This window comes from Eleutherodactylus coqui, chromosome 1 (genome assembly GCF_035609145.1).
Source record: "Eleutherodactylus coqui strain aEleCoq1 chromosome 1, aEleCoq1.hap1, whole genome shotgun sequence".
Lineage (NCBI taxonomy): Eukaryota > Metazoa > Chordata > Amphibia > Anura > Eleutherodactylidae > Eleutherodactylus > Eleutherodactylus coqui.
The window spans coordinates 149040184-149052334 of NC_089837.1; the positions used below are offsets into that span (position 1 = coordinate 149040184).

At 40.7% G+C, this 12151-nt stretch overlaps 1 protein-coding gene across 1 annotated transcript in view; it reads right to left on the reverse strand.

Annotated features, from left to right (window-relative positions):
• Nucleotides 1-12151, reverse strand: part of LOC136626592 (T-kininogen 1-like) — a 106135-nt gene that overhangs the window by 84598 nt on the left and 9386 nt on the right. The window contains exons 3-5 of the mRNA XM_066601641.1: nt 11190-11277; nt 10717-10874; nt 1968-2078 (exon numbers count right to left, since the gene is read on the reverse strand). Of these exons, the coding sequence (XP_066457738.1) occupies nt 1968-2078; nt 10717-10874; nt 11190-11277 (357 nt within the window). The remainder of the gene's footprint in view (nt 1-1967; nt 2079-10716; nt 10875-11189; nt 11278-12151) is intronic.

The window sequence follows — 12151 nt, forward strand, 5'->3', positions numbered from 1 at the left end:
TAGCAGTATTTTACCAGTTTGTTGAACGGCGTATTGATGTGTGTTGTTGCATTTTTCGCCTGCGCATGACAATGTATCTCACGCACACTTTCATGTATTGGCTTCCTGGTTTCTTTAGTTTTTTTCTTTTACTTGTCTCTGAGAAACATTGCGTAAAAATGGCGCACATATGCAATGTAATTGCGTATGTACAGCATTTTCATACGCACCCATAGAGAACAATAGGGCTCTATCGCACATAAGACGCAGTAAAATAGAACATGCTGCGTTCTTTTTTACAAACATATAATATGCATTCAATAAACGCAAGTTTTAGTGGAACGACGAAAATCAATATATTTGAATGGTTGTGATGTACAGTATATTATACTCGCGTACACCACGCACGTAATACAAAATTCAAATACGCTTGTGTGAGGCCAGCCTTATTGTACTAAACTAGATACAGCTGTTGCCAGGAGAGTTGAATCAACAGCATAAGTAATCGTCCCAATAAGGGTTAGACCTGTGTGCAATCGCCAGTCAGGAGATCCAAACCAAAAAATCCCCAAAATCAAAAGTCCACATAAATAGCAGGGAACTGGCAGCACTTCAGGATGCAGTAAAAAATCAAGTGGTGTTTATTTTCCCATCACCCACAGACAGCGACGTTTCGGCTTTAGTAAGCCTTCCTCAAACTAGATACAGCTGTCAGGAATTATATGTGGCAAATCTCAGCAAAGTTGGACTTGTGTTCTAAAGTTGTCTATTTATTAAGCTCCTGAGGACACACCTCCTCTTGTAACCCCACCTCATTGTGAAGCCCTACCAATCAATAGGGCACTCACAAGCCTATCCCACTCAGCACTATGGCAACTGGAATGCAAGCTTGCGTTCCAGACCCACATGCAGGGAGGAACCCACCCCCGGAAGTTCAGGAGAGTTTAATTACTGCGTGGTGTAATTGTTATTTAAACATCACATTGTGTCATTATGCCATTAGAGGCTTGAAAAGAGTGTTAAGATAACACTGAAATGCATTGCCCACTACTATCTATGTTGTATTCATTGTCTGTCTATTATGGCTAATCAAGCCTAGACATTTCAACTAAAAAAAAATTATTCCACTCTGCTGGCTCTTCTCCTTATAGCCTGTGGAACCATCCATTTGATTTGATTGCCTACCTGGACCAAGGGGTGTTCTAATCTGAGACACCCCTGTGAAGTAAGTATCCTATCTATCTTTTACTAGTTTATGGTTTGCCCCCTGGAGCACTGGGGTTATTTTCTAACATATTGTCTATTTGCTTCCTTGCTATCCGATACTTCCATTTGGAGCCCCCACTGACGCTTTCCCCTCTTGCTTGATGTCCATGTGACCAGGGTTGATGAACCCAGGAAACCCTTAATTAATAACACTGCCTAATGGGACTTCAGGCGTGAAGGGTTGCCCTCCCTCTGGGTGGCCTGATCACGGCAGGTAAGTCACCCTTCAGTACTCCTTTGGTGTATATTGGTTCCATACTTCCTGATTCCAGGAGGTGCTTTTGCTGATTGTCCAACTCCTATTCATGTGCACATTATAACATAGGGGGGATTCTCTTGCTGGACTCCGGTCAAATGCCATTTTAAAGGGTTGCATTTGCTCTGGGGACTTAATGTTGCATTCTATTACATGGTTACTCAATATCTTCACTGGACACTTTTAATATTATACTTAGAAAGAACTCAAATGTGGACATGTCAACAGCTTCTCATGAAAACAACAGCTGATCCTAGACAATCCCAGGTGGATCCCTGCAATTAACTCACTAGTTGGGGAGTGGCTTTCTAAAAGAGTAGTGTCCTAGTTGGGCAACCCCTCTAAATATGCTAAATGCACACAAAGACAAAGTCTATAGAGCTCTAAGTCTTTAGTGCTCAGTATCTGGATATCATTAACCTATATATGTTCTGTAAGCTGCTCTACAACAAATATAAGCACTTACTCCTTCTTTATCTATTTTGCATTCCTTGGAATCTTTGCTTGTAAAGCTAGATCTTGAGCAGTTTGTTTGTTGTATATGAAATTGTATGTGGTATATCCACCCAAACATCACCTGAAAACACGGAGAAAGAAAGATAATTAGTTAGTACAGCTAATTTGAAAATGATCGGATAATAAGAAATAATTATTAGTAATGAAAATTTTTTCATTGATTACAAAACAGTTTATGAATGAGGTCATAACATCAACTAATTTTCTACTATTTTACTCTTTTTTTTCTTGTCTTTCTACTATATTTTCAAGATATGCTAAGTTGTTATTGTACCATATGGCAAATACAGTTGTCACTATGCCGCTGGCGGTTTTTTCAATGTTTTGGGATCAAGTCTAGGGTGACATCACTACGTCAGGTCTGGATCATCTGGTGCTTGCAGGTGCACACATGTTTCAGTCAGTCCTGGTCATCAAGGGTTAAACATCTCCCTGCTGCTGCTTAGCTGAATGAATCGCTGGTGCCCAGCTGCTAATTGGTAACCTCATTAGAATTGTTTAGCTGATGGGCTGGCTGGGTTGATTGACAGCCCAGTCAGCCAATTTCTTTTGATATATAAACTGTCTCCTCCTTGCTGAGGTCGACAGTTATATTCCTTGTATTGTGGCCTTTAGTTTGAAAAAGGCTGAAACGTAGCCTACCTAAATAGTGTAACAATGCATGTGTAAACAACTAAGACTCAACGCATTTCAATTGGTTAGATTTCATCAGGGATCTAATAAACCAAAGTACTATATCTATATATATAAAATAGGATGTATGTATGTGTGTATGTGCCACCATAACTCATGAATGCCTGGAGCAATTTCAACCAAACTTGGTACATATATAACTCATCCCACGGGGACTAATCTATTACACAGACAACCTTCTCCTCCTCAAATGCTAATATATTACACAGACCTCCTGCTCCTCAGATAATAATATCTTACACAGACAACCTCCTCCTCTGCTCCAACTACCACACAGCTTCCCACCAGCACTAAGCCACTATGTACCACACAGAAATGAGCCCAGCACCCACTCTTACGAAAGCTGTCCAAAAGGAAATGTTTTGCCCATAGCAACCAATCACAGCACAGCTTTCATTTTACCTTAGCAGTATAACAAGTGAAAGCTAAGCTGTGATTGGTTGCTATTGGCAACAAAAATTACAGGGGAAGTCGAAGGGCAGTATTAGGCCTCATGCACACAGGCAAAAATTCCGCAGCGGGATTTCCAGCAGAATTTCCGCCCATGCCCGCTGTAATAGGATTGCATTTGACTGCATGAAAACACGCACGGAAAACAAATCGCAGCATGTCCTATTTCTGTGCAAGCCTCGCAGAGGCCCACACAGAAATGTCACTGGTTACACGCCGGCTCTGCTCTGAGTGGGGAGACGCCAGGAGCAGGTGAGTCGTAGTGGTCACTGCAGGGGCACGGGTCGGATGCCGCTGCGAGAATATCAATCCCATTCAACAACCCATAATGTTTTTTTTTCTGTTAGCAGCTCTGTTTGAGGGGATTTTTTTGTGGGACGAATTGTACTTTTTATTGGTATCATTTGATGATCTATATAACTTTTTGATCGCTTTCTATTCTATTTTTTTTTTAGGCAAAATATACAAAATAAGCAATTTTTGACATCTTTGTAACTTATTTTTTCAAAGCGTGCACTGTGCGGGTTAAATAATGTACCATGTTTATTCCATGGGCCATGTTTGAGCATTGGTATAATACACTGGTATTATGTTGATTTATGAAGCTTAGCATTTAGGCCACCATACAATGCATTTAGAATGCCTTCAGACCCTTTTCACCTTTTTACATGTTGTTATGTAGTGTAAATTTAAAGTTTTCAACCTTTATTCTGCATTTAGTACTCCATAATGACTAAGTGAAAATAGAATAATAGTAATCTTTGTAAATTAAAAAAAAATGAAAAACTAACTTTTGCATTGATATAAGTTATCAGACCCTTTGAAGTGACACTTGAAACTTAGCTCTGGTGGTCTCCCATTTCTCTTGATCATCTTTGAGATGTTTCTACACCTTAATCGGAGTCCACCTGTAGTAAATTCATTTGATTGGACAAAATTTTAAAAGCCACACCCCTCTATATATAAGATCTCATAGCTCACAATGCATATCAGAGCCAAAACCAAGTCATGAGGAGGAAAGAGCTGCATACAGAGTTCAGATACAGGATTGTGTGGAGGCAGAGATCTGGAGAAGGCTATAAAAAGATTTCTGCTGCACTAAAAGTTCTCAAAAGCACAATGACCTCCATAATTCTGAAATGGAAGACATTTGGAACAACCAGCACTCTTCCAAGAGTTGGGCGACCCACCAAACTAAATAATCACAGAGAAGGGCCTTGATAAGAGTGGTGGCCAAAAACCCAATGGTCGGTCTGGCTGAGCTCCAAAGATTCTGTGTGCAGATTGGAGAAACTCACAGAAGGTCAACCATCACTGCACTCCAATAATTTGAGCTTTATAGCAGGATGACCGGAAATAAGCCTCTCCTTAGTAAAATACACATAAAAGCCCGTTTTGAGTTTGCCAAAAAACACCTAAAGGATTCTCAGACAGTAAAAAAACAAGATTCTCTGGGCTGATGAAACCAAAATCATACTTTTTGCCTCAATTCTAAGCGATATGTTTGGAGGAAACCAGCCTCTGCTCATCACCTGCCCAATACCCTGCCCACAGTTAAGTATGGTGGTGGTAGCATCATGCTGTGGGGGTGTTTTTCAACGTCTGGAACAGGGGGACTGGTCAGGGTTGAGAGAAAGCTGAATGGAAAGATATTCTTAATGAAAACCTGATCTAGAGTGTATGGGACCTCATCTGGGCAGAAGATTCACCTTCCAACAAATCGATGACGGTAAGCATACAGACTTCACGGGAATGGCTCAGGAATAACTCTGCACGCATCTTTGAGTGGCCCTGTCAGAGCCATGACTTGAACCCAATCATACATATCTGGAGAAATTAGAAAATGACTGTCCACAGAAGGTCCCCATCCAACTTGACAAAACTTGGGAGGATCTGCAGAAAAGAATGGGGAAAAAATACCCAAATCCAGGTGTGAAAACACTGTGGCATCATACCCAAGAAGACTGGAGGCTATAATCGCCGCAAAAGGTTTTTCAACTAAGTACTGAGTACAGGGTCTGAATATTCATGTCAATGTAAAATGTTAGTTTTTATTTTTCTTTAAATGTATAAAGGTTTCGAACGTTCTGCTGTCATGTTATCATTATGGGGTATTGAGTGCAGAATGATGGAGAAAAACGTGATTTTATAGAGCCCAATAGTCTCTGCCACCAAAAGGTGAGAGAGCGGTCACTAAAGGGTTAATATTCCAACTTATCGATGAGATTGTTCTAGAATGCCTTGTTTTTGTTATTTTTTTTGTTTTGTTTTCCTTTGTTGTGATGCTCCTCACCTAGAGACTGGGGTGGGTGGGACAAGGGATAATGTTTGGTATGGAAGGGGGGGGGGTAATATTTTTCTATGCTTCAGTCATGACTGGATTCTATTAATTTTGAGTAGTGATGCTACAATCAACCACTAGAAGCTGTTACAAGCTCACTTACATTTTCAGAACGATTAGTTTATCTTAACTAGTGGAGAGAATATTTTTTACCTATTTCACAACTAAATTGCAAAATGCTTCAAAAGCTGTAGGTCATAAAATACAATAGTAGTAGGGATTTAGTTAGTTTTCCTTTAAACATTCCAAAAGCAAATCAATTAGTCCTTATAGACTGCAAATTGCGAACTGTTTAAAAAATTGGCAAAACATGATTTGGGCAAAAAATTTACCTCTAATCCAAAGTGAGGGTGAATTCACATGAACGTATATCGGCTCGGTTTTCACGCCGAGCCGATATACGTTGTCCTCGTGTGAGGGGGGGGGGGGGAGGATGGAAGAGCCTCAGCACTATTTGCAATGGGGAGAGGCGGGGAGGGGGAGGGGCTATTTCGCGCCACTTAGCCCCGCCCCACCTCTCCCCATTGCGAATAGCGCAGAGGGGCAGAGAGGAGGCAGAGATAGCGGGCGGGAGCTCAGTTCCTGCTCCTGGCTCTTCCATTCCCCCCCCCTGCACACGAGGACAACGTATATTGGCTCGGCGTGAAAACCGAGCCGATATACGTTCGTGTGAATGCACCCTGAATGTTGAAACTGGTGTTTGAGTTTCATATGTTAATTAATACTAATTATTAATATTCTTCTTTTTAACAATCTTGCATAATTGTGATTCTTATTGACACTTGAGGGAGTTATGTCCCATCCACTAAGTTTACCAAACTCTTAGTCGTCTCATAACACATTAAAATATACTGACATAAACTTACTTTCTGGCCCCATTGCATATATTCCTTTCCCTTTTCTCTGCTGTGTGTATCCTCTGGAATCATATTGTGCTGTCTTGCTTCATAGACATGACAGCTTGTAAACTGAATTACATCCTTAGTCCTGTACTGGGCATATTCATCATTGCCTTCTGACTATGCTCATAGTGTGGAAAACATAGAAACCAGGACTGAAGCACTGGGTAGTGATTGCTGTCAGCTCTATCCCTCCCACTCTTGGCTAGCTATATTACAGTTCTCCTCAGTCCTGGTTTTTGTGTTTTCCATACTCCGTGCAACTTGAAATACAATAATGACTATGCATGTGCTGCTATCTAACCCAGCCTTTAAATGTCATGTACTAGAGTGGAACATTGTGCCATAGACATTATCAATGCACCGCACAGTGAAAATGTCACCTTTTGTACCCCAAACAGTAATAGTGCTCTTCTTCTTACCCCACTAAGTGATGTTAAATACTCAATTCTAGTGCCCCCTTTGTACTCGCACATGGTAATAATGCCCCCTTTTGCCCCATTTTAGCAATCATACCCATAGTAGTGCTTCCTTGAAAGTAATAATGCCTTCTGTGTGCTTCCTAGAAATTGTGCCCTCTCTTGCTCCATAGACATTAATAATGCCTCCGTGTATTTTTAAAGTAATAATCCCCCCCATCAGTGTCTACTTACAAAGTAATAGTGGCCCTTAGGTGCCAAATTATGAAACATACTATGTTAGACTGAATAAAGACAATATTCATTGTCTCTCTGAATGCCACATTTAAAGTAATAATGCCCCCATGAAAGTCCTATTGAGAAAGTACAGGCTCATAAAATGGAAGAATCTGTCTCAAAATGGCTGCTATGCCCTACCTATCATTGTTGGTCAGCTGTCCAAGGGCTAATCCCTTCCCCGACAACTAATCCTAACTAACTAAACGCGAAGACCTGATGGACACAGAAGGGATCTACAACATACATACTACTCTATTCTAATGGCTGGGAGACTAGAGTGGTCACCCCTGCTTCTGCTGAGACAGATCCATAAGGGGACAAATCGCTCTGTTGTATTATAGGCATATAGCCATTGCCTGGGGTTTCTGCATTAACATATACGGGAGCAACAGGCACCATCTGGTCTGTAAGCTTAGCACAGGAGCGTCTTATGCAGGGCACAATACAGACAGAAAGTAGCAGGAGTATGATAAGAGTAAATAAGCTTGTGTGTAGTGAAACAAACACTCCATTGAGAAAGTACAGGCTCATAAAATGGAAGAATCTGTCTCAAAATGGCCGCTAGATACAAAATGGAGCATTATGAGATGTAAATAAGCTTGTGTGTAGTGAAACAATTATTCAAGCAGAAATAGCTTTAGAGCAGGAGATTCGGTGCAATGTGTAATGATGTGTCTCTCTGTTCTTTTTCATGAGAACCAAGTCTGGACACAGCTGTTATCAGAAAAAGTCCTCCCACACCTTCAGAAAGACTTGGGCAAGGGAACTGACTGTGCTGCAACCACCTGAATAACAAAGTGAATACAAGGGAGGACCAGGGAGGACGATATAACGCTGAAGAGAAACAGACGCTTGAGAACATAACAGATATATTCTCACTAAACAATGCATGATTCTTAATGTTTTTCTAACCCAATGAGATTAACCCCGTGACTAATGACGTATTCCTTTCCTGTATTAGAACTATACCAAAGTGAATAAACTTTCAGTGTACGCGCCTTAAGCAGAGTGGGCTGAATATACTTGCCACGGCTCATCTCTACGTATCTGTGGGAGCTAAAAACTATAAATCATATAGTTTTTGGCCTCCCTGATGCATCCAGGTACAAACTAATTTGGAACCCAAGGCTTGAAAGGTTAATGTGACCGGTCATGTGTAACGGTCCTTAACACTATTATATAGTAATAATTCTCCCATATATAGTAATACTGCCCCTTTAAGTCCTTCCTTATATAATAATAATGTCCCCCATGAATGCCCACTTATATAGTAATAATCCCCTTTATGTGGTAATAATGCCCCCTTATGAGGTAATAATGCTCCCTTATATAGTAATAATGCCCCATATCCCTTTTTATTGTAATAATGCACCCTATATTGTCATAATGCCTCCTTATATTGTAGTAATGCCCATTTATATCAATGCCCTAGGAAAGGAGATTTCAACACAGTTCAATATCATTTTTACCCAACTCTTCTACCTTCCATAAACTGGTTATACTACTCAAACTATGAGTTGGACTTCCCTATTGAAGCACCCACCAAGTGGAATACAATTCATAAGCTTCTATGTTGCTAACCTATCTGGTTATCAACATACTTTTGCTGCACAGCGCTATTGCTATATTAAGGTAGTTCAAACATTTACCGAGGGCTTGAAATGGTTAATTACAGGTTAATCGAAGTTAGGTATACCAGCCTTTTTCCCATAGGCTGCCGGCAGTTCTAATTCTCACTAGCCAGTCTGCCTGATGAGAAGGACTCACTGATTGGCTGAGAGACAGTGAGGTGACAGTGAAAGGGAGCTCATGATTGGAGAAGAGAGAGCATGTCAGGAATCAAAGCAGGGACCTCATGCTCTCCAGTTGGTAGCTCTCACTACTGAGCCATCCAGTCTGTGTGGACAGTTCCCCTGCATGACTCTCAGCCTTGTTCTCTGATCCCAGTTATCTACCTCCTGCCTCCTGATTCTGACCCCCACCTCTGTTTCCTGATTAGGATCATTATAAAAGCCTAACCCTGCCACTGCACCAGAGCGCGATTATTGTGCTCTACTAGCCCTTGATCAAGCTACTCTTCCTCCTGCTCCTCTGCAATTCTACTGAGACCTCCGGCTGCTGACCCCTGGCTTCCCTTCTGACTACACTATTCGCCTTATCTATCTGTACTGCAAACTAAGACCTCCTGCTGCTGACTCCTGACTCCCTTTTGACTCTCTGGACCTGCAGGGTAACTACTCTGGATCTGCAGGGTAACTACACCCATGGCTCTACATTAAACCCAACAACAGAATACGCTAGAGTGAAGTGGAAGTCCCACACAGGAAGGTAGGAAGTGTGCAGTTAGTTAGTGGATGGATGCGCGTGAGGAGAGGTAGTGAGAGCAGCGGTGAGGAGTATATGGCGGGTTGAGATGGAGTGAGGAGTGGACAGTAGAGAAATCCTGGTGTGGATGAGCAGCTGTGAGGAAGGAAGTGCAAGAGCCCTTCTTCCAGTCAGAGCCCAAAGTGAGCCTGTAACCGAGAGGTAAAGCACCAAATTGCCTGGGGCTTGGTATAGTCACCTTGGGTGGGTGAGTCAGTGCAGCATCAGTCCCCCAGTTCTGACAGAAGTGTTAGAAGCCTGCCCCATAGTCAATACTACCACAGAAAACCTCCTCTTAATCAAGGCTGTCCCCTCACAGCCATATATCCCCAAGTCATTCTGTCTACTTTACTGCAATTGTTTAAGCAATCTGTGTAACCGCTGTATGACTGTGAAGAAAACCTTTATGCTGCATCTTGTAAAAAGGAAAAACATTTAAATATTCCATTGGGTGAAAATGAGTAAAGTATTTACATCTTGGTTACCTTACTACCACTTATTTCACTACTAACTATTGTGCTGTATAGCACTGGTGTCACGAGAATTACCATCACAATTCATCATTAGTCATTTACTCCACTGCAGATGCTGCTATTTGGGAAGCACTGGTGATAGTCGCTGTGACGCCAGTTTAGCTAACCCCCACTCTCACCAGTCACGTCCCATCTAGCATGCTGCATTTTGTTTATTAAGGTTATACAGAGCTCTGGAGACAAATAAAACAATAAAATGAAAATGATTTTTAATTTTACCAACGACACTGACCAATTTTGAAAAAAATATTGAGAAGCTCTGCATCAAGGATTTCAGTTTTCCATTTTCTGAATTATTTGTCATTCAAGGTTAGACAATGAAGCCTGTTGTCTTGGATAACAGTGCCGTAAGCTAAGTCGACAAATAGGACAAAATAATCTGTTACTGTCTCCCGACTAGTATCGGCTTCCATTAATGGGATGCAACTCTTTCATTTGGCATAAACTGCTTTTCAACTACAGTACCCAACAATGACTGAAAAAGGTCTTAAGTGGCAGATCAACTTTTGGACAGACATCTGCCATCATTCGGCATCTTTAATGTTTCACAAAAAGGTGCTGATGGTCGACAGAAACTGCTCTTTATTGGCCTTTTGGGTTGTTGAAAATCTTTACAGTAGGGCCACCCTAAACTTCACTATTTATAGTGCAAACTGACTGGTTTATAAGCCTCCTCTTAGGAAATGTTTTTTAATGAGAACTTAAGATGTGTTGTACAAACCTGGCGTGTGGCATTCTCAATAGACTCTAAATCAAAGTAGAATGGATGATCTGCATCTGTGTTTACTTGCTCTATGCTTGAATGAACAAAGCACAGCAACTCCTTATTCTCTTTATCTGTGAGTTGCTGAACAGCTTTCACAGGAGGTTCTTCTACAGCTGGAACACAAAAATACAAATTAATTTATCAGCAGAGACAAATCATTTCCTCTTTCCACATTTTTGAAAAACGATTTTGCTTTCCACTTTTTTGAAAACCCATTGAAATCAATGGGGAAGAAACATAAACCTTTGTTTGCATTCTTCACTTTCTTTGCTCCAAAAATGGGACAGAGAGACAGAAAGTCCTCCTAATCAATTACAATTTTTTTTTAAGAATAAAATGCTTTAAATAGTATTTCATGTCCCATCAATTTGGACAGTGTCAGGGACACATCCTATCGGCAAGGAGAATAGTAAGACTAAATGGTTTACCTTTAAGACTGCTGCAATTTTGAGACTCCACATTCCTGATTTTCAGTTCTTGGTTGAAAAGCACATGAGCAGAACACTTGGCTCGATGCTACAAAACAAACATTTTTTTCTCTATAATAGAAATTATTCCGGTGTTATAAATAAATTTCTACAAATAACTATATTTGCATCAAATTAATATTAAGCCAACCTGATTTTCTGCAAGTTTTAATATGATATTTATTATTATCTGAAACACATCAAACAAGACCATTGGCAGAATCGCTGTGACATCAAGCAAGGCACATCAATTATAGGATTAATGGCACCTGCTGCATTCTAATATATTTTTTGTTTAACCATTTTAAATTGTTTTTTATTTTTGAAATTTCAGCCACACTGTTGATACTGCAAAATGCTGCAGATTATCTGCTGCCAATTCTGCTGAGGAAAGTCTGCAGCATTACTGCTACATGTGAACACACCCTAAAATGGTATTGCTGTCAATCTTTTCTGCCCACTACCACTCCTGGAAAAAAAAATTATGAAGCTGCTTACTCCTGAAGCATTATACCCAATCACTGGAAGTCTTCCTTTATACCAACATGTAATCAGTGGCTTAAGGTGGTGAGTAATGCTCCTTTCACACTGAACAAGAATTGTTTGCATGAGCGAACAAACTGGTGATGTCATCAACAGCTCGCTTGCGCTCATACAGCCTGTTCAGCCAGGCCAAGTCATTGTTAAATCGTTCAAGGAGAATCAATCCCTTTTTGTTCATTGTTACACATAGGAATGTGTGATTCTTCTCAGTTAGAGAAACCAAGTAATCTCGCAGATATGATACCTTTTAATGGCTAACAAAAATACATGATGTTATAGCGAGCTTTCGGACCTCTCAGGATCAATACTTAATTAGTTCACTGGAAAGGAATGTGACAGTTTTATGATCCCTAAATTGGTGTTAGAAGGTCACCAGGTCT